Source organism: Leopardus geoffroyi, chromosome C3 (genome assembly GCF_018350155.1).
Source record: "Leopardus geoffroyi isolate Oge1 chromosome C3, O.geoffroyi_Oge1_pat1.0, whole genome shotgun sequence".
In the NCBI taxonomy this organism is placed as follows: Eukaryota; Metazoa; Chordata; class Mammalia; order Carnivora; family Felidae; genus Leopardus; species Leopardus geoffroyi.
The window spans coordinates 84,744,419-84,762,222 of NC_059338.1; the positions used below are offsets into that span (position 1 = coordinate 84,744,419).

The 17,804-nt window shown below is 45.9% G+C and overlaps 1 protein-coding gene across 5 annotated transcripts in view; it reads left to right on the forward strand.

The window, feature by feature from the left end:
• The first annotated feature begins 285 nt into the window (after nucleotides 1-285).
• Nucleotides 286-17,804, forward strand: part of LRATD2 (LRAT domain containing 2) — a 29,895-nt gene continuing 12,376 nt past the window's right edge. The window contains exons 1-3 of one of the 5 annotated variants that reach the window (XR_006706206.1): nucleotides 436-546; nucleotides 1,141-2,375; nucleotides 11,430-12,222. Coding sequence is in view for 3 of the 5 variants with exons in the window: in XM_045453694.1 (XP_045309650.1) it covers nucleotides 1,237-2,178 (942 nt within the window). In the remaining 2 variants the exon portion in view is untranslated. Of the gene's footprint in view, nucleotides 396-435; nucleotides 603-1,140; nucleotides 6,211-11,429; nucleotides 12,223-17,804 lie in introns of those variants that run through there. The other 4 variants (XM_045453694.1, XR_006706205.1, XM_045453692.1 and 1 more) reach the window with 4 other exon arrangements.

Below are 17,804 nucleotides of genomic sequence, written 5' to 3' on the forward strand. Positions count from 1 at the left end.
GCTCGCCCGCCCGCCGGTTGATTACTTACCAGTTGGATTTAAAGCCGCTCCGACGTGGGGGCGTGGTCTGGGCGGAGCCTCGCGGCCCGGGTGGGCGGGGCGGGGGCGGGGATCCCGGAGGCTCTGCGCCGTGTGGGAAAGACCTGGGCTCCGGGAGCAAGCGTCTGTCTCTTTAAATGCCAGGGGCTGCGCTCCCGCCCGGGGAGCCCGGAGCCGGATCTACAATCCCGTCCCTCCCGCTCCGGCGCTTGTTGCTCGCCGGGTCCGAGCCGGAGCTGCCGCCGCCGGGCAGCCTGGCTGCTTCCTTCTCCGCCTTCTCGCGTCCCACCTACCCCCGAGAGCAGGTTGAGGGGGAACAGCAGTCCCTGCAGGAGGGAGGGGGTCGGTGTAAACAGGTATTGCCCCCCACCTTCGTATCTTGGGGCGCTACGTACCCGCGGGGGCAAGACATGCGTCGCTTCCCGCTGCCCAGCCTCGCTGCCACCCGCGCCTGGAGAGGAGGGATTGCGGATCCCACACCTGCAAACTCACCCTAGAAGTCTCAAGGTGCGGTTGGGGGGGGAGGGAGGGGTAAACTCCCCAAGGCCTCCACCTCTCTGCGGGTGAGTTTTCGCTGGTAACCCGAAGCCCTAGGGCAGGCGCGCGGGGGAGGGGCGGGCGAGACGGGTGGAGAGAGCGCCGCAGGTGAGCCAGGTAGGGTGGTTCACCTGCCCCGGCCGATCTGCGGGATCCTCGCCGGTTTCCCCGAGGATGGAGGCCTGGGGGGCGTCTCAGGGGCTAAGTTAGGGCCCAGGGGTGAAAGGAGGATGAAGAAAAGGGGGATTGGAGTAAAGTTTCTCGTCTTTACTCCCTCCTGCCTGGGCTCGGCAGGTAGGGCGCCGGCGGAAGCTGTTGGAGCTGCTGATGCAACGGGCTTTTGCCCGGGCGAGGTGAAGTGCTGGGGGCGGGGTAGAGCTAGAGTTGCCCGGCCTCCTGTGACCGTGACCCTAGAGGTGGAGAAATGAGGGAAGGCTCGCCGCAACAGAGCCTCCCCGTAAAATGGCTCCAGCTGCTGGACCCCCAGCCATTCTTCCTTCTCTTAAGAAATCGTCCCTTTCACGGAGGGTCCTACATGGCTTCCTTGCTTTCCTCTTCCAACAGGTGGCCTCAGCCCCTGTCCGGGGACCCGTGCCAATGACCCTAGTGGTGGTTTCGCTTTCTCCCCTCTCGGCTGTGTGAACGTGTATCCGCAGCGTGATGGGCAACCAGGTGGAGAAACTGACCCACCTAAGTTATAAGGAAGTTCCCACGGCCGACCCGACTGGCGTGGACCGTGACGACGGGCCTCGCATCGGGGTCTCCTACATTTTCTCCAACGACGATGAGGACGTGGAGCCGCAGCCGCCGCCCCAGGGGCCGGATGGCGGCGGCGGCGACGGCTTGCCCGACGGCGGCGACGGACCGCCACTGCCGCCGCCGCAGCCGTACGACCCGCGGCTGCACGAAGTGGAGTGTTCCGTGTTCTACCGCGACGAGTGCATCTATCAGAAGAGCTTCTCGCCGGGCTCCGCGGCGCTGAGCACCTACACGCCCGAGAACCTGCTCAACAAGTGCAGGCCTGGCGACCTGGTGGAGTTCGTGTCGCAGGCGCAGTACCCGCACTGGGCTGTATACGTGGGCAACTTCCAGGTGGTGCACTTGCACCGGCTGGAAGTGAGCAACAGCTTCCTGACCGACGCGAGCCAGGGCCGGCGCGGCCGCGTGGTGAACGACCTGTACCGCTACAAGCCACTAAGCCCGGGCGCCGTGGTGCGCAACGCGCTGGCACACGTGGGCGCCAAGGAGCGCGAGCTGAGCTGGCGCAACTCCGAGAGCTTCGCCGCCTGGTGCCGCTACGGCAAGCGCGAGTTCAAGATTGGCGGCGAGCTGCGCATCGGCAAGCAGCCCTACCGGCTGCAAATCCAGCTCTCGGCGCAGCGCAGCCACACGCTCGAGTTCCAGAGCCTGGAGGACCTGATCATGGAGAAACGGCGCAACGACCAGATCGGGCGCGCGGCGGTGCTGCAGGAGCTCGCTATGCACCTACATCCGGCCGAGCCGGACGAGGGCGACAGCGATGCGGCGCGGACTACGCCGCCTCCCGGGCGCCCCCCTGCGCCCGGACGGGAGGAAGAGGCCCGAGAGGCGGCGGTGCACTGAGGCGCGAGCCGAGTGCTGAGCTTTGAGAGGGAGCCGTTCGCCGCGGCCGCCACCCCCTCCCTCCTCTCACTCCCTCCTCCAGCACCTTCGGGGCCCCATCTGGGCTCCTGGGCCCTTTGGGAAAAGGAGAGGTGGCGAATTGCGCAGCCAGCTGTGGCTTGAGCTTTTATCTTGGACGGAGGAGGAAGAGGGAGCAGGTAGGAGCACTTTGGCCCGGGGCGGGGGGAGGGGGGCACGTCCTGCCTGCCCGCTGGCTCGCTCTTTCTTTCTGAGGTGGGCCAAAAGGTGGACTTGACTGACATTTCATCCCTGCTGGCCCTGGCACCAAAGTCGACCCTTAAGCACTCACCCTCGGGGGTGGAGGGAAGTTCGGAGTACTAGGGCCAGCCGTTGCCTACCCCCCCCCTCCCCCCGCCCCACTTCCTCCCCTCCTCTGAAGGCCTGAAGGGTGCCCTGTACTGCGGCCTGGGCGGCGGCGCCCCGCCAGCTCGGAGAGCTACAGATCTGCTACCGCCACTCCCCAGGGGTGTGTGTGGTACCTGGGAAGCTGGGGATTCCTGGGGTGTAAGGCCGGAGACCAGGCCCAGGTCCGGGAGCAGCAGACTACAGCAGGGCAGCCCCCACCCCGTGAAGGGTGATAAATAGTTGGGTAAACTTGGGCTACAAAACAAAGACTTTCCTACCTCCCCCCTCACACCCCCGCCCGCAAGTAATTCATCATCTGGCGCTGGCTTCTAGCAGAGTCTCCTGCTCCTTCTTGCTCCAGCCACCACTTCCCAGGTTCCAAGTAAATCATTGTCACCGACCAGCTAGGGGAAGGATTCAATTATGGTTCTGTTTTGCCGCCTTTGTTTCTCACCTGCTATCGTGGGCACTTGCAGCCTCGTTGTTATCAAAGGAGGGAATAGCCCTTTGTGTCTCAGATCTAATTAAACCTGCTTGGCTGTGTTCCTCGGCAGGTCATCCAGGGGCTTGGCTGGTGCCACCCCATAAAGTATCCACTATAGAAGCAGCCAAATGGGGTTGCCCTGGCAGGGATTAGTTAATCTCCCACCCATCACCCTAACCCCCTTCCTGAACAGTGAAGGTAACCTTTTTTAAAATGTAAGGCTTTGGTGGTGGGCTTGTAATTTTTTTTTTTTTCCCCTCCTCACTGTTTCTCCCCCTCACTTTCGCTTTTATTCTGCCCCGGATAAAATCTTAGGCTTGAAGTGGGCTCAACGACAAGGTGTTTGTTTCGCTAGCCACACCTGATGCAATTTAATTCAAGATGCAAAGTCTTGTTCTGTTGCAGCAGTGTCTTTGATCCTTGGAGAACACCCCTTCAGAGCGATTTTGCAATTCAGAGGGGTGACAGCCATCACAAATTAAATGCCACCTGGTGTAGTCAGCACCAAATCTGGTAACAGTCCTAAGGCACGGGTTAGGGTTGTGAGATCTGTCAGCCACAGGCTGGCCTATACTGTTTGGATCTGCTGCTGATCCTGTGTGCTTTACTGTGGGACTTTTAGAGCATTTTTACAACCCATCTCTTGTATTCCTGTGAGCTCTTTGGTAGTGTATGCCCTTGATTTCACAGTTCTTCTCTGCTGCAGATTGGCATTGCTAATGCCATCTCAAAAGTTGAGTGAAGTTTTTCTTTCTCTTGGGAATCCTTATAGATGACACTAAACAAGTCCTTTTGTGAATGAATTCTCACAGTTGGATTGGAATTCTGTATGAACATCCTATAGTGGTCCTTGGGCCTTCTCCCCCGGGGATTTCTAACTCATGGCAACAAGACTTGAAGGATGTCCTGGTATACTTTTTTCAAACTTGGAAGCTGAGGCCATAATTTTTAAAAGCCTAGACCGTCGTAGCACCTCAATATGAAATAATTTAATTTCAGGGACATTAGCTGTGTTCCCTGTTCTCACAAGGATCACCAAACAGGTCCTGTCACTTTGCTAAAGATGAACCACACTCAGCCCTGGTCTGGAACTTTGGAGAGCTACCCGTCACCTGTGGAGATGTAGATCTAGTTTTCCATGCTTAATAATGTCACAGTTTCATGTCTACATTCTTTTGCTCATGGAAAAGCTGAGCAAGGTAAGAGACCTTTAGGAGAGCCTAACATACCTAACAGATCTGGATTTTCTTTTATGCTTAACGCAGTAGTCGAAAGACCAATGTGCGGACAGCCAGAAGGAGAACAGCAGGACGGCACTTTCTAGCAGTTTTGGGCTGGCTAGCCAGCTACCTCTTTCACTCCCCCATCTCTGTGTCCCTCCTTTGCCCTCAGTTGGAAAGTGAATGTCGTTGGTCACATGGAGGTAACAGCAGTGACAGTCTGTTAAAAAGGAACTGCTTTTTTGTTTGTTTTTAAGTTTTTATTTATTTATTTTGAGAGAGCGAGCACGAGTGGGGAGGGGCCAAAAGTGAGGGAGAAAGAATCCCAAGCAGGCTCCGCACTGTCAGCGCGGAGCCTGACACAGGGCTTGAACCCTCGAAGCCATGAAATCATGACCTGAAGTGAAACCAAGAGCCACCCGGGCGCCCCAAAGGAACTGCTTTCTTTCTGTGAGAAGTCTCAACTTGAAGGAAGAACTTGTGAAATCCGCGCCCATTGTATCATTCTGCCTCCAGAGAAGAGGTTTTTGTGAAAATGAACCGGACAAGAAAATCCATCTACTCCGGATACGGCTTTCCCATGTGACGCATGTGTCTTTACTGGCTACCCGAGAAGTGAAGTGTAAATACAAAGAAGGATTTCACTGGAAGTTTTGTTAGGGTTCTAATGCTTTAAAGGAACAACCAACCAACAAAGGCTCCAAGAAAGGGGGACTCCATCAACTCTGCTCTCTCCTCAAGGTGGCAGTGTTGTGGATAAGTGAGTTCTTCATGTCCAGGCTATGGCTACATCCGGCACTTTAAAAAAAAAAAAAATAGATATATTTAATAATTTCTGTTTCTCCCTTGTAATAAGACTTCAGAACTGTTTTGCGCTGTGAAGTATGTATGTTCTCTGAAAGAAATATTGATTCTGACGTTCTTGAGAAGCTGTGGCAGGGATGAACAGGGCCGCGGACCGGACCGAATACTAAAAAGTAATGAAACAAATTCTATTTTCTTATTTGAGCAAATATTTTATTGAGACTGCTTATGTATGTCAGAGAAGCCCACAACTTCAGCTACACGACTTTTTGTATTGAAAGAACTACTTTTTGTAGCTTTTATTCCATATGTGATTTCAAATGACTTTATAGCACTAAAATGCCTAGCAGAAGACTTTACACCAGACCTTTAAGAAAGTTTTTAGTTTTTATGAAAAAAATGACACTTCGGTGGTTAACACTTCTCGTGTCTTTGGTGCTTCTGGCCCTAAGAGCACCACTAGACAACACGACAACCACATGGAAACATATTTTTGGAAGCAAAACTTTAATTTTATATGACATATGCTATGGAGAGTGAAGAAAATTTAATGCTACTTGTTTTCTATTTTTTTTTTCTTAAGATGGAATTCACTGTGTCGAAGACTCTTGATATTATGTGATTGTCTAACCATTTTTTAAAATATAAATGAGAATAAAATCTCTTGTGATCATGGTCCTTGAATGGTTTTGTTTGAAAAGTTATGTTTTATTTGTGAATTTTTTTTTTTCAAATCGTGGTAGCTATGAACTTGACTGGTTTATTCAGATTTTCACTATGTTCTCTTCTTAGCTCTAATTCCTGTGACCCATGGGGAATTCCTTTGACTAATACGGTAAATTCTCTGTGTGTTTTATTTCCTGGTGAATTGTGTAAACTGTATTTTTGTTGAAGATTGTGCGTTAAATCAATGTTACGTTCTCATACCACTTCTTGAGAAGGAGGTTCCGATTTGAAATTGTATCATTTCCTTCAAAATGAAGGGCAGTGTTTAGTTAAATAAAAGACTGATGACCTCTTTTGAACTACTTCCTCTTCACTATCTTATTAAAATAAAATCTGTCAAGTCCTTTTGAAAAGCGGTCTGAGGGTTTCCAATAAACCATCCATTAGTGTTAACTGAATTTATATTTTTTTCCCACTTGTATACCTTCTTCTGCCATATGCGGTCCAAAATCAAGCTGCAATTTTTCTGAGAATGTTAGTGTGTTTCATCGTTACGTTGTTCAGTAAACATTTTGATGAATTCATTTAGTGACAAAGCCCTCCCTACGTTTGCTGTGTGAGAATTTCATCACCCATTGCTTCTAGGTTATCAGTGTTCATGAAAAATGTCTCATAAACATAAATTTTCTTAGCGCATTGATTTTCAGAATCAATGGGAACATTGCTGATCACTACGCTCCCCTGTTGGAGTCTACACTGGGGCATTTTGGTATTAAGATCAGTTGCATCTTAAGTAGTTTCAGAGTCTCAGACAAAGGGAGTGTGCTCATTGGGTAGCCAAATTACAGAAAATGGGCAAATGTGACCATATGGCCCTGTTGGCATAGTAAGGAGGCAGGTGCCAGCAGTTGGTAGAGGAGCAGATGTGGCATCTGGGACTGGTGTGTGGGAGGTGGCCAGCACCTGAAACCATTGCCACAGACCTGTGAGATTCAAAAGCCTGGGCTTTGTCAACAGGCTCCTATGGAAAATGTAAATAGGAAGAAAGGTGAATGCAGAAGGGAGTAGGAAGCTCCATGGCGGGGAGCCCATTTATCCCCAGAGTGGGAGTCCTTAATTTATCATGGCTCTCACTGCACAAAGTAAAGGGAGGGGACCCTAATACAGGATGTGCATTTATACTTGGGTGATCTTGGTGTAGGCTGCTGTTCCCATTTCCTCTAAGTGGACTGAGCCTGCCTAATGTAGGAAAATGACATGTTTGGAGGCATTTAAAAGGACCTCCAAAATGAACAGGTCCAGAATATGTGCAGAAGGGCTTTTATTTCCTTTTACTGAATTAACTGGGAAAACTGCTTATTGAACGAATGTAGCAATTTTATCTGCAGAGTAGATGCAAGAGTGATTAGGGTATATTTGCGAGCACAACAAGATACTACTAGCTATTTATGAAGGGCTGGAGGATGTTGAGCTCTAGTCTAGGTACTAGAACACAGGTTACAAGCAACACCTTGAGAGATAGTCCCTGCCCTGGAGTTTGTTTCTCAGGACAAATCAATTTCACACCTATGTTTTTTTTTTTTCAACGTTTATTTATTTTTTTGGGACAGAGAGAGACAGAGCATGAACGGGGGACGGGCAGAGAGAGAGGGAGACACAGAATCGGAAACAGGCTCCAGGCTCTGAGCCATCAGCCCAGAGCCTGACGCGGGGCTCGAACTCACGGACCGTGAGATCGTGACCTGGCTGAAGTCGGACGCTTAACTGACTGAGCCACCCAGGCGCCCCAATGTTTAGGACAGATTCTAATCAAAGATAGCCCTGGAAAGTGCTGATGGTTGGTAGGTCTTCAAAGAAAGCAGATGGGTGTAGGGTTTGTTTTGTTTTTTTTTTTTTTTAATTTTATTTTTTTAAATTTACATCCAAATTAGCATTTAGTGCAACAATGATTTCAGGAGTAGATTCCTTAGGGCCGCTTACCCATTTAGCCCATCCGCCTTCCCACAACCCCTCCAGTAACCCTCAGTTTGTTCTTCATATTTATGAGTCTCTTCTGTTTTGTCCCCCTCCCTGTTTTTGTATTATTTTTGTTTCCCTTCCCTTATGTTCATCTGTTTTGTCTCTTAAAGTCCTCATATGAGTGAAGTCATGATTTTTGTCTTTCTCTGAGTAATTTCACTTAGCATAATACCCTCCAGTTCCATCCACATAGTTACAAATGGCAAGATTTCATTCTTTTTGATTGCCGGGTAATATTCCATTGTATATATATACCACATCTTCTTTATCCTTTCATCCATCAATGGACTCTTTCCATCAATTTCTATTTGGGCTCTTTCCATGCTTTGGCTATTGTTGATAGTGCTGCTATAAACATGGGGGTGCGTGTGTCCCTTCGAAACAGCACACCTGTATCCCGTGGATAAATGCCTACTAGTGCAATTGCTGGGTCCTAGGGTAGTTCTATTTTTAGTTTTTTGAGGAACCTCCATATTGTTTTCCAGAGTTGCTGCACCAGCTGGCATTCCCATGGGTGTAGGTTTAGTTGAAGTACTCCCTTCGGAGAATTCAGACCAAAATTGTACAAATGATGGCAAAAAGGAGGTAACTAATAAAATACTCTCAAAGTACTTAACCGGGAGGCTTCTAAATTCCCAGTGCCTAACCTACAAAGATAAACCAGATCCATAGTTTCTGTCCTCAATGTAACTTACATTCTGACAGGTAAGGCAGGTAACTACTTGCCAAAAAGGAATTCACAGTAAGGAATTTCATTTCAGTCAATGGGAATGTACAGGGTATATAAAAGAGGATCTCTCCATCAATGAGTCAGTGGAGGCTTCCATGAAGAAGCATTTATGCTGAACTCTGGAAGAGGTGCAGGAGAGAGCCAGGGGCTTCAGAGTGCACAGGTTACATTAATTCGGTGGGGGGTGGGGTAGTCTGGGGAGCGAGCAAAAGAATGTTGAGTGCTCTCAGAATGGCTTTGCTTCATACTCCAGTAGGACAAAGCAGAGAGAGTTTGAGTGAGTGAATGAATTTGGGGATTGGGTTTGCTAGAGTAGAAAGCCTTCCTATCATCTAAAGGTACTGTCATAGCTCTGGTTTGAATAGGATCAGGCAGCAGTGGGTTTAGGATGGAATGAAAAGTGGGAGCAAGTGAGTGATACTGTCTTTACCTCTCCCAGAACTCAATTGCCAGCCAGGTTATGAAGTAGAGTGAATTTCGGTCTTTTCCCTGATGCTATAATAAGTCTTTGATGCCTTGCTTGTGAAGTGTGGCCATAAATGACTCAGAAGATGAGCTCTGCTACTTTTGGGGAGAAACTTGTACAATAATGTAATTAACCCCCAAGATTTGATTGTCTTGATAGGTGCATTTTTTTTTTAAACCTCATAACTGAGGATTCTCAGTAGTTGGGCTAAACTGGAGGTAGAGGGGCGCCTGGGTGGCTCAGTCGGTTAAGCGTCCGACTTCAGCTCAGGTCATGATCTCACAGTTCGTGAGTTCGAGCCCCACATCGGCCTCTGTGCTGACAGCTCAGAGCCTGGAGCCTGCTTCAGATTCTGTGTCTCCCTCTCTCTCTGCCCCTTCCCTGCTCATGCTCTGTCTCTCCCTGTCTCAAAAATAAACATTAAAAAAATTTTTTTAAATAAAAAATAAACTGGAGGTAGAGAGTCTGACCTAGGTAACAAAGAACTGAATAGTGGTTAAGGCCTGACTGTCAAACTACCTGGGTTTCTCTCCTCTGCGCTCTGCTTACTATGAAGCTCGTAATCTTAAGCTTTGTGGGAGAAGTTACATACTTGCTTGGAAGCTTTAGTTTATCTTCTGTACAGTGTGGCTTACGACGGTGGTCAGTTCATTTCAGTCATTCTTGGAAAATAAATATATAGTGTGTATAATAATATAATCGGACTAAAATAATAGTTATCTACTTCAAATGGCTGTAAGCACAAAATGAAACATGCACATAAAGCGCAGATCAATAGCTATTATGATTGACTAGAGAAAATCTAGGATATTGTATGTGTTGAAAACCTTATTCAGAATGAAGTGACTCTCTGGGAGAGAGAGCTTCCCTTTAGTTCTGGAGAATTTCTCAGCTAGATACAAGAAATTGGTAAGGTAAAGAGATAACTAATTAATACTTTAGTTGTCTCACTACTGCTATAGCATTTGAAATGTTTTCTTGAGCTTTGATTTTTAGTAGATGAACTGTATACGTTTTTTTACGTTTACTCATTAATTCAACAAATATTTCCAAAGAACTTTTAAGGTACTAAGGTGTTGGAGAGCTGAGGAGGAATTAGAAGTGATTGTGTGGTGATAATATTAACACTGATGAGGTCACCTTGTCCACAATGTCCAGTTTGAATCATCACAACAGCCTTTCTGGACAGATGCTCAGATCTCCATTTATAGTTGAGGAAACAGGTTTAGAGAAATGAGGCGATTTATCCGTGGTCACATAGCTAATAAGCTACAGCTTCTGGCCTGGAACAGGAATGCTGGTCTCCAAAGCCCCAGGCTAGGATTCCCCCACTAGAAGATCATCTGGTCACTCCCCACTTTTGGCTGCCCCTCCCTCCTTACCCAAAAAGAGTATATAGAACATTCTTCTGCTCCAACATTTGGCTTGTTGCGTTATCTGAGTAGCAGGTAGATTTTCATTCTGTTGCAGCAACTCTGAGGGCAGTGTGACCCTGGAAGCCAGAAGAGTCAGGAAGAGGAGAAGCAGCTCTCACAAGAGAGATTTTACATCCTTATAATGAGTAACGATCACCAGCCCTGGGTGAATGTTGACCATCCCCTAATTACCTCCACCCTCCCTGTGGCTGAGCATTGTGACAGTCCTACTGAAACTGTCCCTCTCTGTGCTTCTGCGACTCCCTTTCCCCCTTAAGGCCAAAGTCAGGTCACACAGGCCGACTTCATATCATGGTTCCAGCCCCTGGCCTGCTATGTGGCCAGTGGGCAAGTGAATAACTTCTTGAAGCCACTTTGACGGACCTAAAAATTGGAGCTAGTAGGACTCTGTACTCCATAGATCTGTTTACCAGCTTACATGAGATAACGTGAATCAAGTGCATCATGGAGCATGTAGGTATGGAGTGGTGGCCATATTGGCTCTGCCACAAATGGTGTGGCTACAAGTATGATATATGACCTTGAACAAGTCCCTTTACCACACTAGGACCCTGAATTTAGGACTTCCAACAGCAGTCCATGACAAGATTCCAAGTACAACTTTATCCTTTGAGATGGTTCTAGAAGTTGCTAGTTGCTTTAATTGATTATAATTAATGAATACTTATTCCTTGGCTATAGCCCTAAACCTCATTCATGTAAAAAATTAATATGCAAAAAAATTACTATGTAAATGTAAAAAAGTAATACTAGGATGACTGAACTTCAGGGAGTACTTTTATTATGAAAAGTAGAGACTATATAATGTTTTTATGAACCGGCAAATTGTGTTACAATCTTTAATTTTAGAAACCAAATCTGGGCCATTGATGAGGTAAAAGGTAATGATAAGAGTAAATCTGTATCTCCTTTAGAAATAGTATTTCCTAGAGTAAGTTTTTTGTTGCTGTTCCATTTGTAATTTTTTTTAATTGTGCTCTTTGAACACTGATTTTTTTTTCTTTTTTTTTTTGCACACTAGGGTACACTTTGCTATCTGGCTCTACTGTTGGTGGATACATCAAAGCCCACGGAGAGAGAATTCTCTTGTATCTCAATGAATACACATGATTTATTCTACTTTATTCTAATGGGGTCTATTTCTTTTTATATTTCAGTAAGAGCAAGGTTGTTCATAAAGCCATAAAGCATCAAACGGTGGCAGTTCTTTGTGCTGACATCTCTTTTAGTACTTAAAAAAAAATTTAATAGACTTTATTTTTTAGAGCAAAATTTATTTTTTAGGTTCACAGCAAAATTGGGTGGAAAGCACAGAGTTCCCATATCCCCCCTCTCCCAACCACAAAGCCTCCCCCAGGGTCAGCATGACTATCAGTTTCGCACATTGTTCCACTGGATGAGCCAACATGGACACATCATTAGCAACCTTAGTTACATTAGGTCTCACTCTTTGTGTTGTGCATTCTATGGTTTTGAAAAGTATATCCACCATTCTAGTATCTGGGAATAGTTTTACACAAGACATGTCTCCTTCCTTTCTTTCTCTCCCAAGCTAAGAATTGGACTATTTTCAGCTCTTTATCAAACCTTAAGGGACACTTCTCTGCAGGACCCTTCTGTTTTCTTTGCCATTCCGAATGATGCGTCTGGCTAGCATTGTGTTCATTCATTCTTTACGGATTGAGGCTGACCAGGCAACCTGCTACCCACTGGGGCTAGAAGGAGGAATACCACGTGGTCCCCGTGTCCAGGTGCCTACCCGCATTCCGCTGAGCAAGACAGGCACATAGTAAATAGGACGGAGAACGGGCAGGCTCCAGGCGTTATAGCAGCACTGGCAAGGGGTGGGGGTGTTAGCAGCTAACCCCATGTGGTGGGGTTAGGGAAGGGGGGCCAGAATGAGCTTCCTAGGCAAAGTTAAGTAGATAGGAGGAAGTCTTATCAGAGGAAGGTTCTGACATAATCCTGCTCCCATCTCATCAACCCTTTATTTTGGGAGCAAAACACACATCTGTCTCTGTACGAGGTTGGGGGAGTGGGGGGACATGAGAAATACTATAAATTGCTTAGTAATTCCTTTTTTTCTTTTTTGTAGCGTGGATACAGATTTCAGCCAACCAGGGCACATTATTGAAAGCTCTGAAAGCATAATTGCACTGCGTTAAAAGTGTTCTGTTCTCTTTAGCCCCATCCTCCAGCTACCTTTAGGCATAACCAAGCAGTTCCAACACAGTTGAGGTTGAGGCTGCTTTCTCTGTGTTTCGAGGGAGCTGAGAGGCTCTCATTGGAAAGGGAGTGGAGAGCATTGCCCGGCGCTGGAGTCAGGCCTGGGTTGTCAGCCCAGCACCTCCCCTTTCTGTGCCACTTGGGCAGATGGCCTCGCCTGGCTTCGGAGACCGGGCTGTATTCGTTTGTAAAGGGGGAATGATGTGTTACCCACCACGCGGGGTTATGGAGTACCTGGTAATAGACAGAAATCACTGGGAAGTAGTCCTGGGAGGAAGCTTGATGCTCAGGGATTGGTGGCTGTCATTATCCATTTTCCCCTTTTCCCTTTTGCCCTGTGTGCACGACTCACCCAAAACCCACAGATGAATTTAGGATTGGAGCAAGTTGAGCCAAAGAAACTTAACCAGAGTTAAGATGGTCGGAGATGATGTGACATTTAGTTTTGTAATGGTTAAAACTCTCTGGCTCCAGGTGTTTGAAGAAAATCATAAATAGATGTGCACATACATGTATGCTCACAAGCACACACACCCCAACGAGCCAAGTGCATCATTTCATCGGAATCTTTAGTTTCCCCCAACCCGACAACGTAGGAGGTGAAGCTCAGGCTTTGACATCATCATATCCTCATAAAGCTGTAACTGTTTTATTACCTCCCGGGTTAGTGCCTCTCTCTGCCTGCCCTTTAAGCCTATGAATATTTTTTTATTAATATAATTTTATTACTTTTTTTTTACAGTTCAAAAATAACATGGGCTTAAAAGAAGTTCAAATAGCAAAGTCTATAAAGTAAAAGAAAGGACATCCTCCATTGCCTTTTTTCACCTTGTTCCACGTGTGACCAAGGGTTATCAATATTACATGTGTTGTGTATTCCTTCTAGAATTTTTTCTATGAATATTCAGATATGCTTAGCTGCCCAGTTTTTTTAATTAGCTCATGCTACCCATATTACTGTGATAGTTCTATTTTTCACTCGTTAATAAATCCAAACCTTCTTCATATCAGTACATAAAGTTTCTAGAATGTTCTTTTTAAATAGCTCTTTAATATTTCATAGTAAAAAGTTTCTGTTTCTTATTTATGCGTTTTTTCCTTAATGTGCATTTCAACCATATCCATTTTTTCTTAATTATAAATGATACAAACATTTTTGCTATACATGTTCTTGGCATGTATGGGAGTGTTTCTTTAAGGAAATTTTTTTAAATGTTTATTTTTTGAGAGAGAGAGAGAGAGAGAGAGAGACAGAGTGTGAGCGGGCTAGGGGCAGAGAGCGACACAGAATCCGAAGCAGGCTTCAGGCTCTGAGCTGTCAGCACAGAGCCTGATGTGGGGCTTGAACCCACAAGCTATGAGATCATGACCTGAGCCAAAGTCAGACGCTTAACTGACTGAGCCACCCAGGCACCCCTGTATGGGAGTATTTCTGAAGGACATAATCATTGAAGTGAAATTTCTGGATTAAAGGTTATGCAAAATGTAAGTTTTGATAGGAATGACCGCGTGACCCTCTAAAAAAGATTGTGCCAATTACAGTAAAGCTGTTTGAAAATATTCGCTTACTTACAGGTGAAAAATAGTACATTGTTGTTTGAGTTTCTATGGGAGTTTTATTTTTTACTGCCCGAGCTAATCTCATTGGTATCTCCAAGAATTCAAATCAGTGGTTTACAGTGTTATTCCATTACAAACATTCTAATTCTCTCCAAAGCACTTGGTTATTGAGTGGGCCTGATGAATTCCAGAGTCTAATATGTGAACTTGAGCAAACCAAAACTGTGCTTTTAAAAATGTTAATCGGAGTGTGCAACATGCTGCTTTACACCCTTTAGTGGCTTCCAGTGGTGCTTAGAATAAAATCTAAGTTCTTTACCGTGACCTGTTGGCCTGCACAATCCGGCCTCTGCTTAGCTGCCAACTTCACTTCATATCACTCCTTCTTGCAGCTGTATTCCAGCCTCACAGTCCTATATTTTTTTCCCTAAACACATCAAGGTCTTTCTAACTTGCTTTAGAACAGTATTTTCAGACACTCTATTGACCTGCAATAAGAAATGAACTGTGTCATAACTAAATGCCTACATATATGTATGTGTGTGCCTGTGTGTGTATATATGTGTGTGTATGTACATATCTGAAACTAAATTTGACCAAACAATTCCTAACTGCACTGTGATACCATGTCGCAAGATGGGGCAGAATCGTGGCTCCCCAAAGCTGTCTGCACCCTAATGTTTTCTGACTCGTTGAAATCCTGAAATTGAAGATTCACTCGTAAGGGGAAGAAATATCCAGAGCCTCATAGTTTCACCTCTTTACAGATCACTTTAGACAAACGTTTCATTTGAATGCCTGTCACCTCCTTAGCCTTTCCTTCAGAAATGCACATGTTCACCACACGTTTGGAGCTTACAGACCTGGGCGAGGCATGATAGGGAGATGTGAATTGTGTTATGAGGCATGTATAATGCTTCAATAGTCATGTTGGAAGAATCAGATTAAAGAGTTGAAAGACACTTGAAAGTAATAAGGATAAAATGAGACATTCAACTGTGAGATGTAGCTAGGGACAAGAGGACATTTGAGCCACCTTCATCATCTCCCTCTAGCAATGAAAACACTAATTTAATGTGTTGATAATGTTATGCATTGCTAAAGCATGTTTCACAAGTTATTGAATTAAATCTCTGCACCCTCTCTTTAAGATACGATTACCATTCTCCTTGAATAGGTGTAGAAATTGAGCTTCTGAGAAAAGGAAATAAAATGTTCACTGAGCACATACTATACTCCAGACCCCATGGTTGCAGACTTACAAGTGGTATTTCATTTAATCTCCAGTATAACCTGGGAGGTTGCCACGGTGATTCTTATTTTAATATGAAGTCATGATTTGTCCAAGATGGCTGACCTGTGAAATGGGCCAAACAAGATTCAGCCCACAGTTATCAGACTGGAAATGCAAGCATTTCCAGGTCACACAATCACAAAAGCTTGTCTTCAGATTTCCTCGGTGCTGCTGAAAGTTGGCGAGGTGGAACGTTCCACCTATACCTTCTTCAGTGGCCCCTGGTACTCTGAAAACGGAGTCAATGAAGGCAAGAAACTGAACAATCCAACTGACAGATGACCAAGAGCTGAGAGAAGACAAAGCCCTCTGTACAAACGGCTATGATTTTTTTTTTACTTGAACTTATTATTTGGGCAGAATTTCAAAGTTGCTTCAAAAAGCATAATGCAAAAGAAACTCTTATCTACCCTTGATGCAGATTTCATCTTTTGTCGGCATTTTGTTCCATTTGCAAAATGGGAGTGGGATACATGTTTTTAATGTCATTCTTGCCAAGGACTCCGTGAGTCTAGCAGCTCTGTTATTCCTCATAAGAAGTGTCCTGCAGCCCATCTCTCTTACTCGTCCTTTCCCACCCATGTTCTCAACTTCAGTTTTGCACTATTGCCCAGGATTTCCTGCTCTCACCCATCGGAGGTGCATGGCTGGCTCTGGCATGGGCCAGCATGAATCCAGATCGCTGGTCTACCACTTACTAGTATTGTAACTTTCAGAGAGGCAGTTTCCTCGTCGAAAGAAGGGGCCTGAGGTGGCCCCTTCCAGAGTGTTTGTGAAGATTATGTGGAATCATGTGAGAGAAAAGAAGTTTCGCCACAGCACCAAGCAGAGTAAATTCCCCTATAAATGCAAACTCACATTGCGAAGGACCCCTATTTGATCCTGTAGCCATTTGAACAGCCTAGCAGATGTTAAAATCTTAAAACACTTCCATAGCAGTTAATAAATATCTGCTTCCCCAAAACCTGCCCCTCACCCCCTCAGCACTCCGACCTTCCTGGCTACCTTGCCGCTGCCCTGGGACCCCCCCGCCCACAACACCCCCAAAGACTAACAGGTACACGCCTGCAGAGCTGGGGCCTCCAGCACTCGGCTGAAGTTCTATGTGCACCACTTTGATTGGTTGATGACTGCTGAAAAATGTTAATATCACTGCAGAATATTAGCTTAAGTACCTATAAATACTACCACCCCCATTTACAAATGACGAAGGAAGTTGAGGGAAGGAGGGAGTAACTTTGCCCCATGTCACACAACTGATAATGACTTCAGCCTGAGACTATTTAATTTCCAAAACCTTGTCCAGTCCCCACAGAGTAGAGTCCCAGCCTCCAGGCTGGGTTCAGCACCTGTGACCTTGAGCAGGGGACTTCATCTCCTAGAGGGGCAACAGAGTGAGAATGATTCTCTGGCTTCCCTACTTCTCCAGGCATGGAAAAAGTGCTGACTTAGGGAAAGTTTCCTTGTCTTTTTGTTCATGGCAAATATTAAGTTCAGTGGTCAGTTTTAGTCCAGAGATCAAACTCAACTTGTTAATTATTCACAGAGTTGATGATAATTCTGCTCTTCTCTGGAAACTGTTGAACCAGTTGGAACAAGCCAGAACTACAAAGCTGGTAAAACTAACTTTTTAAAAATAACTCGTTGAGGCAGAACATAGGAATATTTTTAGAGACAGAATGTGAGCCAATGAAAGCAAAGACACAATGAGAGGAGCATGTCCTTGGGAGCCAGAGAGACTCTTATTAGTGGTGTGCTATTGGGCCAGTTATATAATAAGTAATCTGTATTTCATCACTGGGAAAATAAGAATAAGGCCCTTGAAGACTTATTTAGAGTCGAATACAATGGGTGCAAAGCCCTGAGCTCAATGCCTAGCACCAAGAGTGAGTCAAAATATTTACTAACTTGGATTACAGGCGCCTAAAGAAACCAGTCATGGTGAATCAGCATCCCAGAGGCTCTCAGGGGCCCCCCAGCAGGCAAGGAGTTAATGCTTCCTTACTAGATAATGGGGGCAAGGAGGCCATGTACCAAGTAGAACGGAGATCTTTTAGCTACTGTACTCATGTGTCCTGACTGAACAACAGCCTTGGCTGGCAGTAAAAGAAAGTGCTCACCTACCATTCAGTCTAGCCTTCATTATGTGAGAAAGAGGGAAGGGGTAGAGCTAATGATTCGGGGGTGGTTTTTCCCAATGGCACCCGAGGGGTAAAGGGAAGGTTGAAGCCCTTCTCTCTTTCACTTCCCACTCTTACTTCCCACTCTCACTCCCCAGAAACAACAGCTAATAGCAGATTCTTATATCTTTTCCCA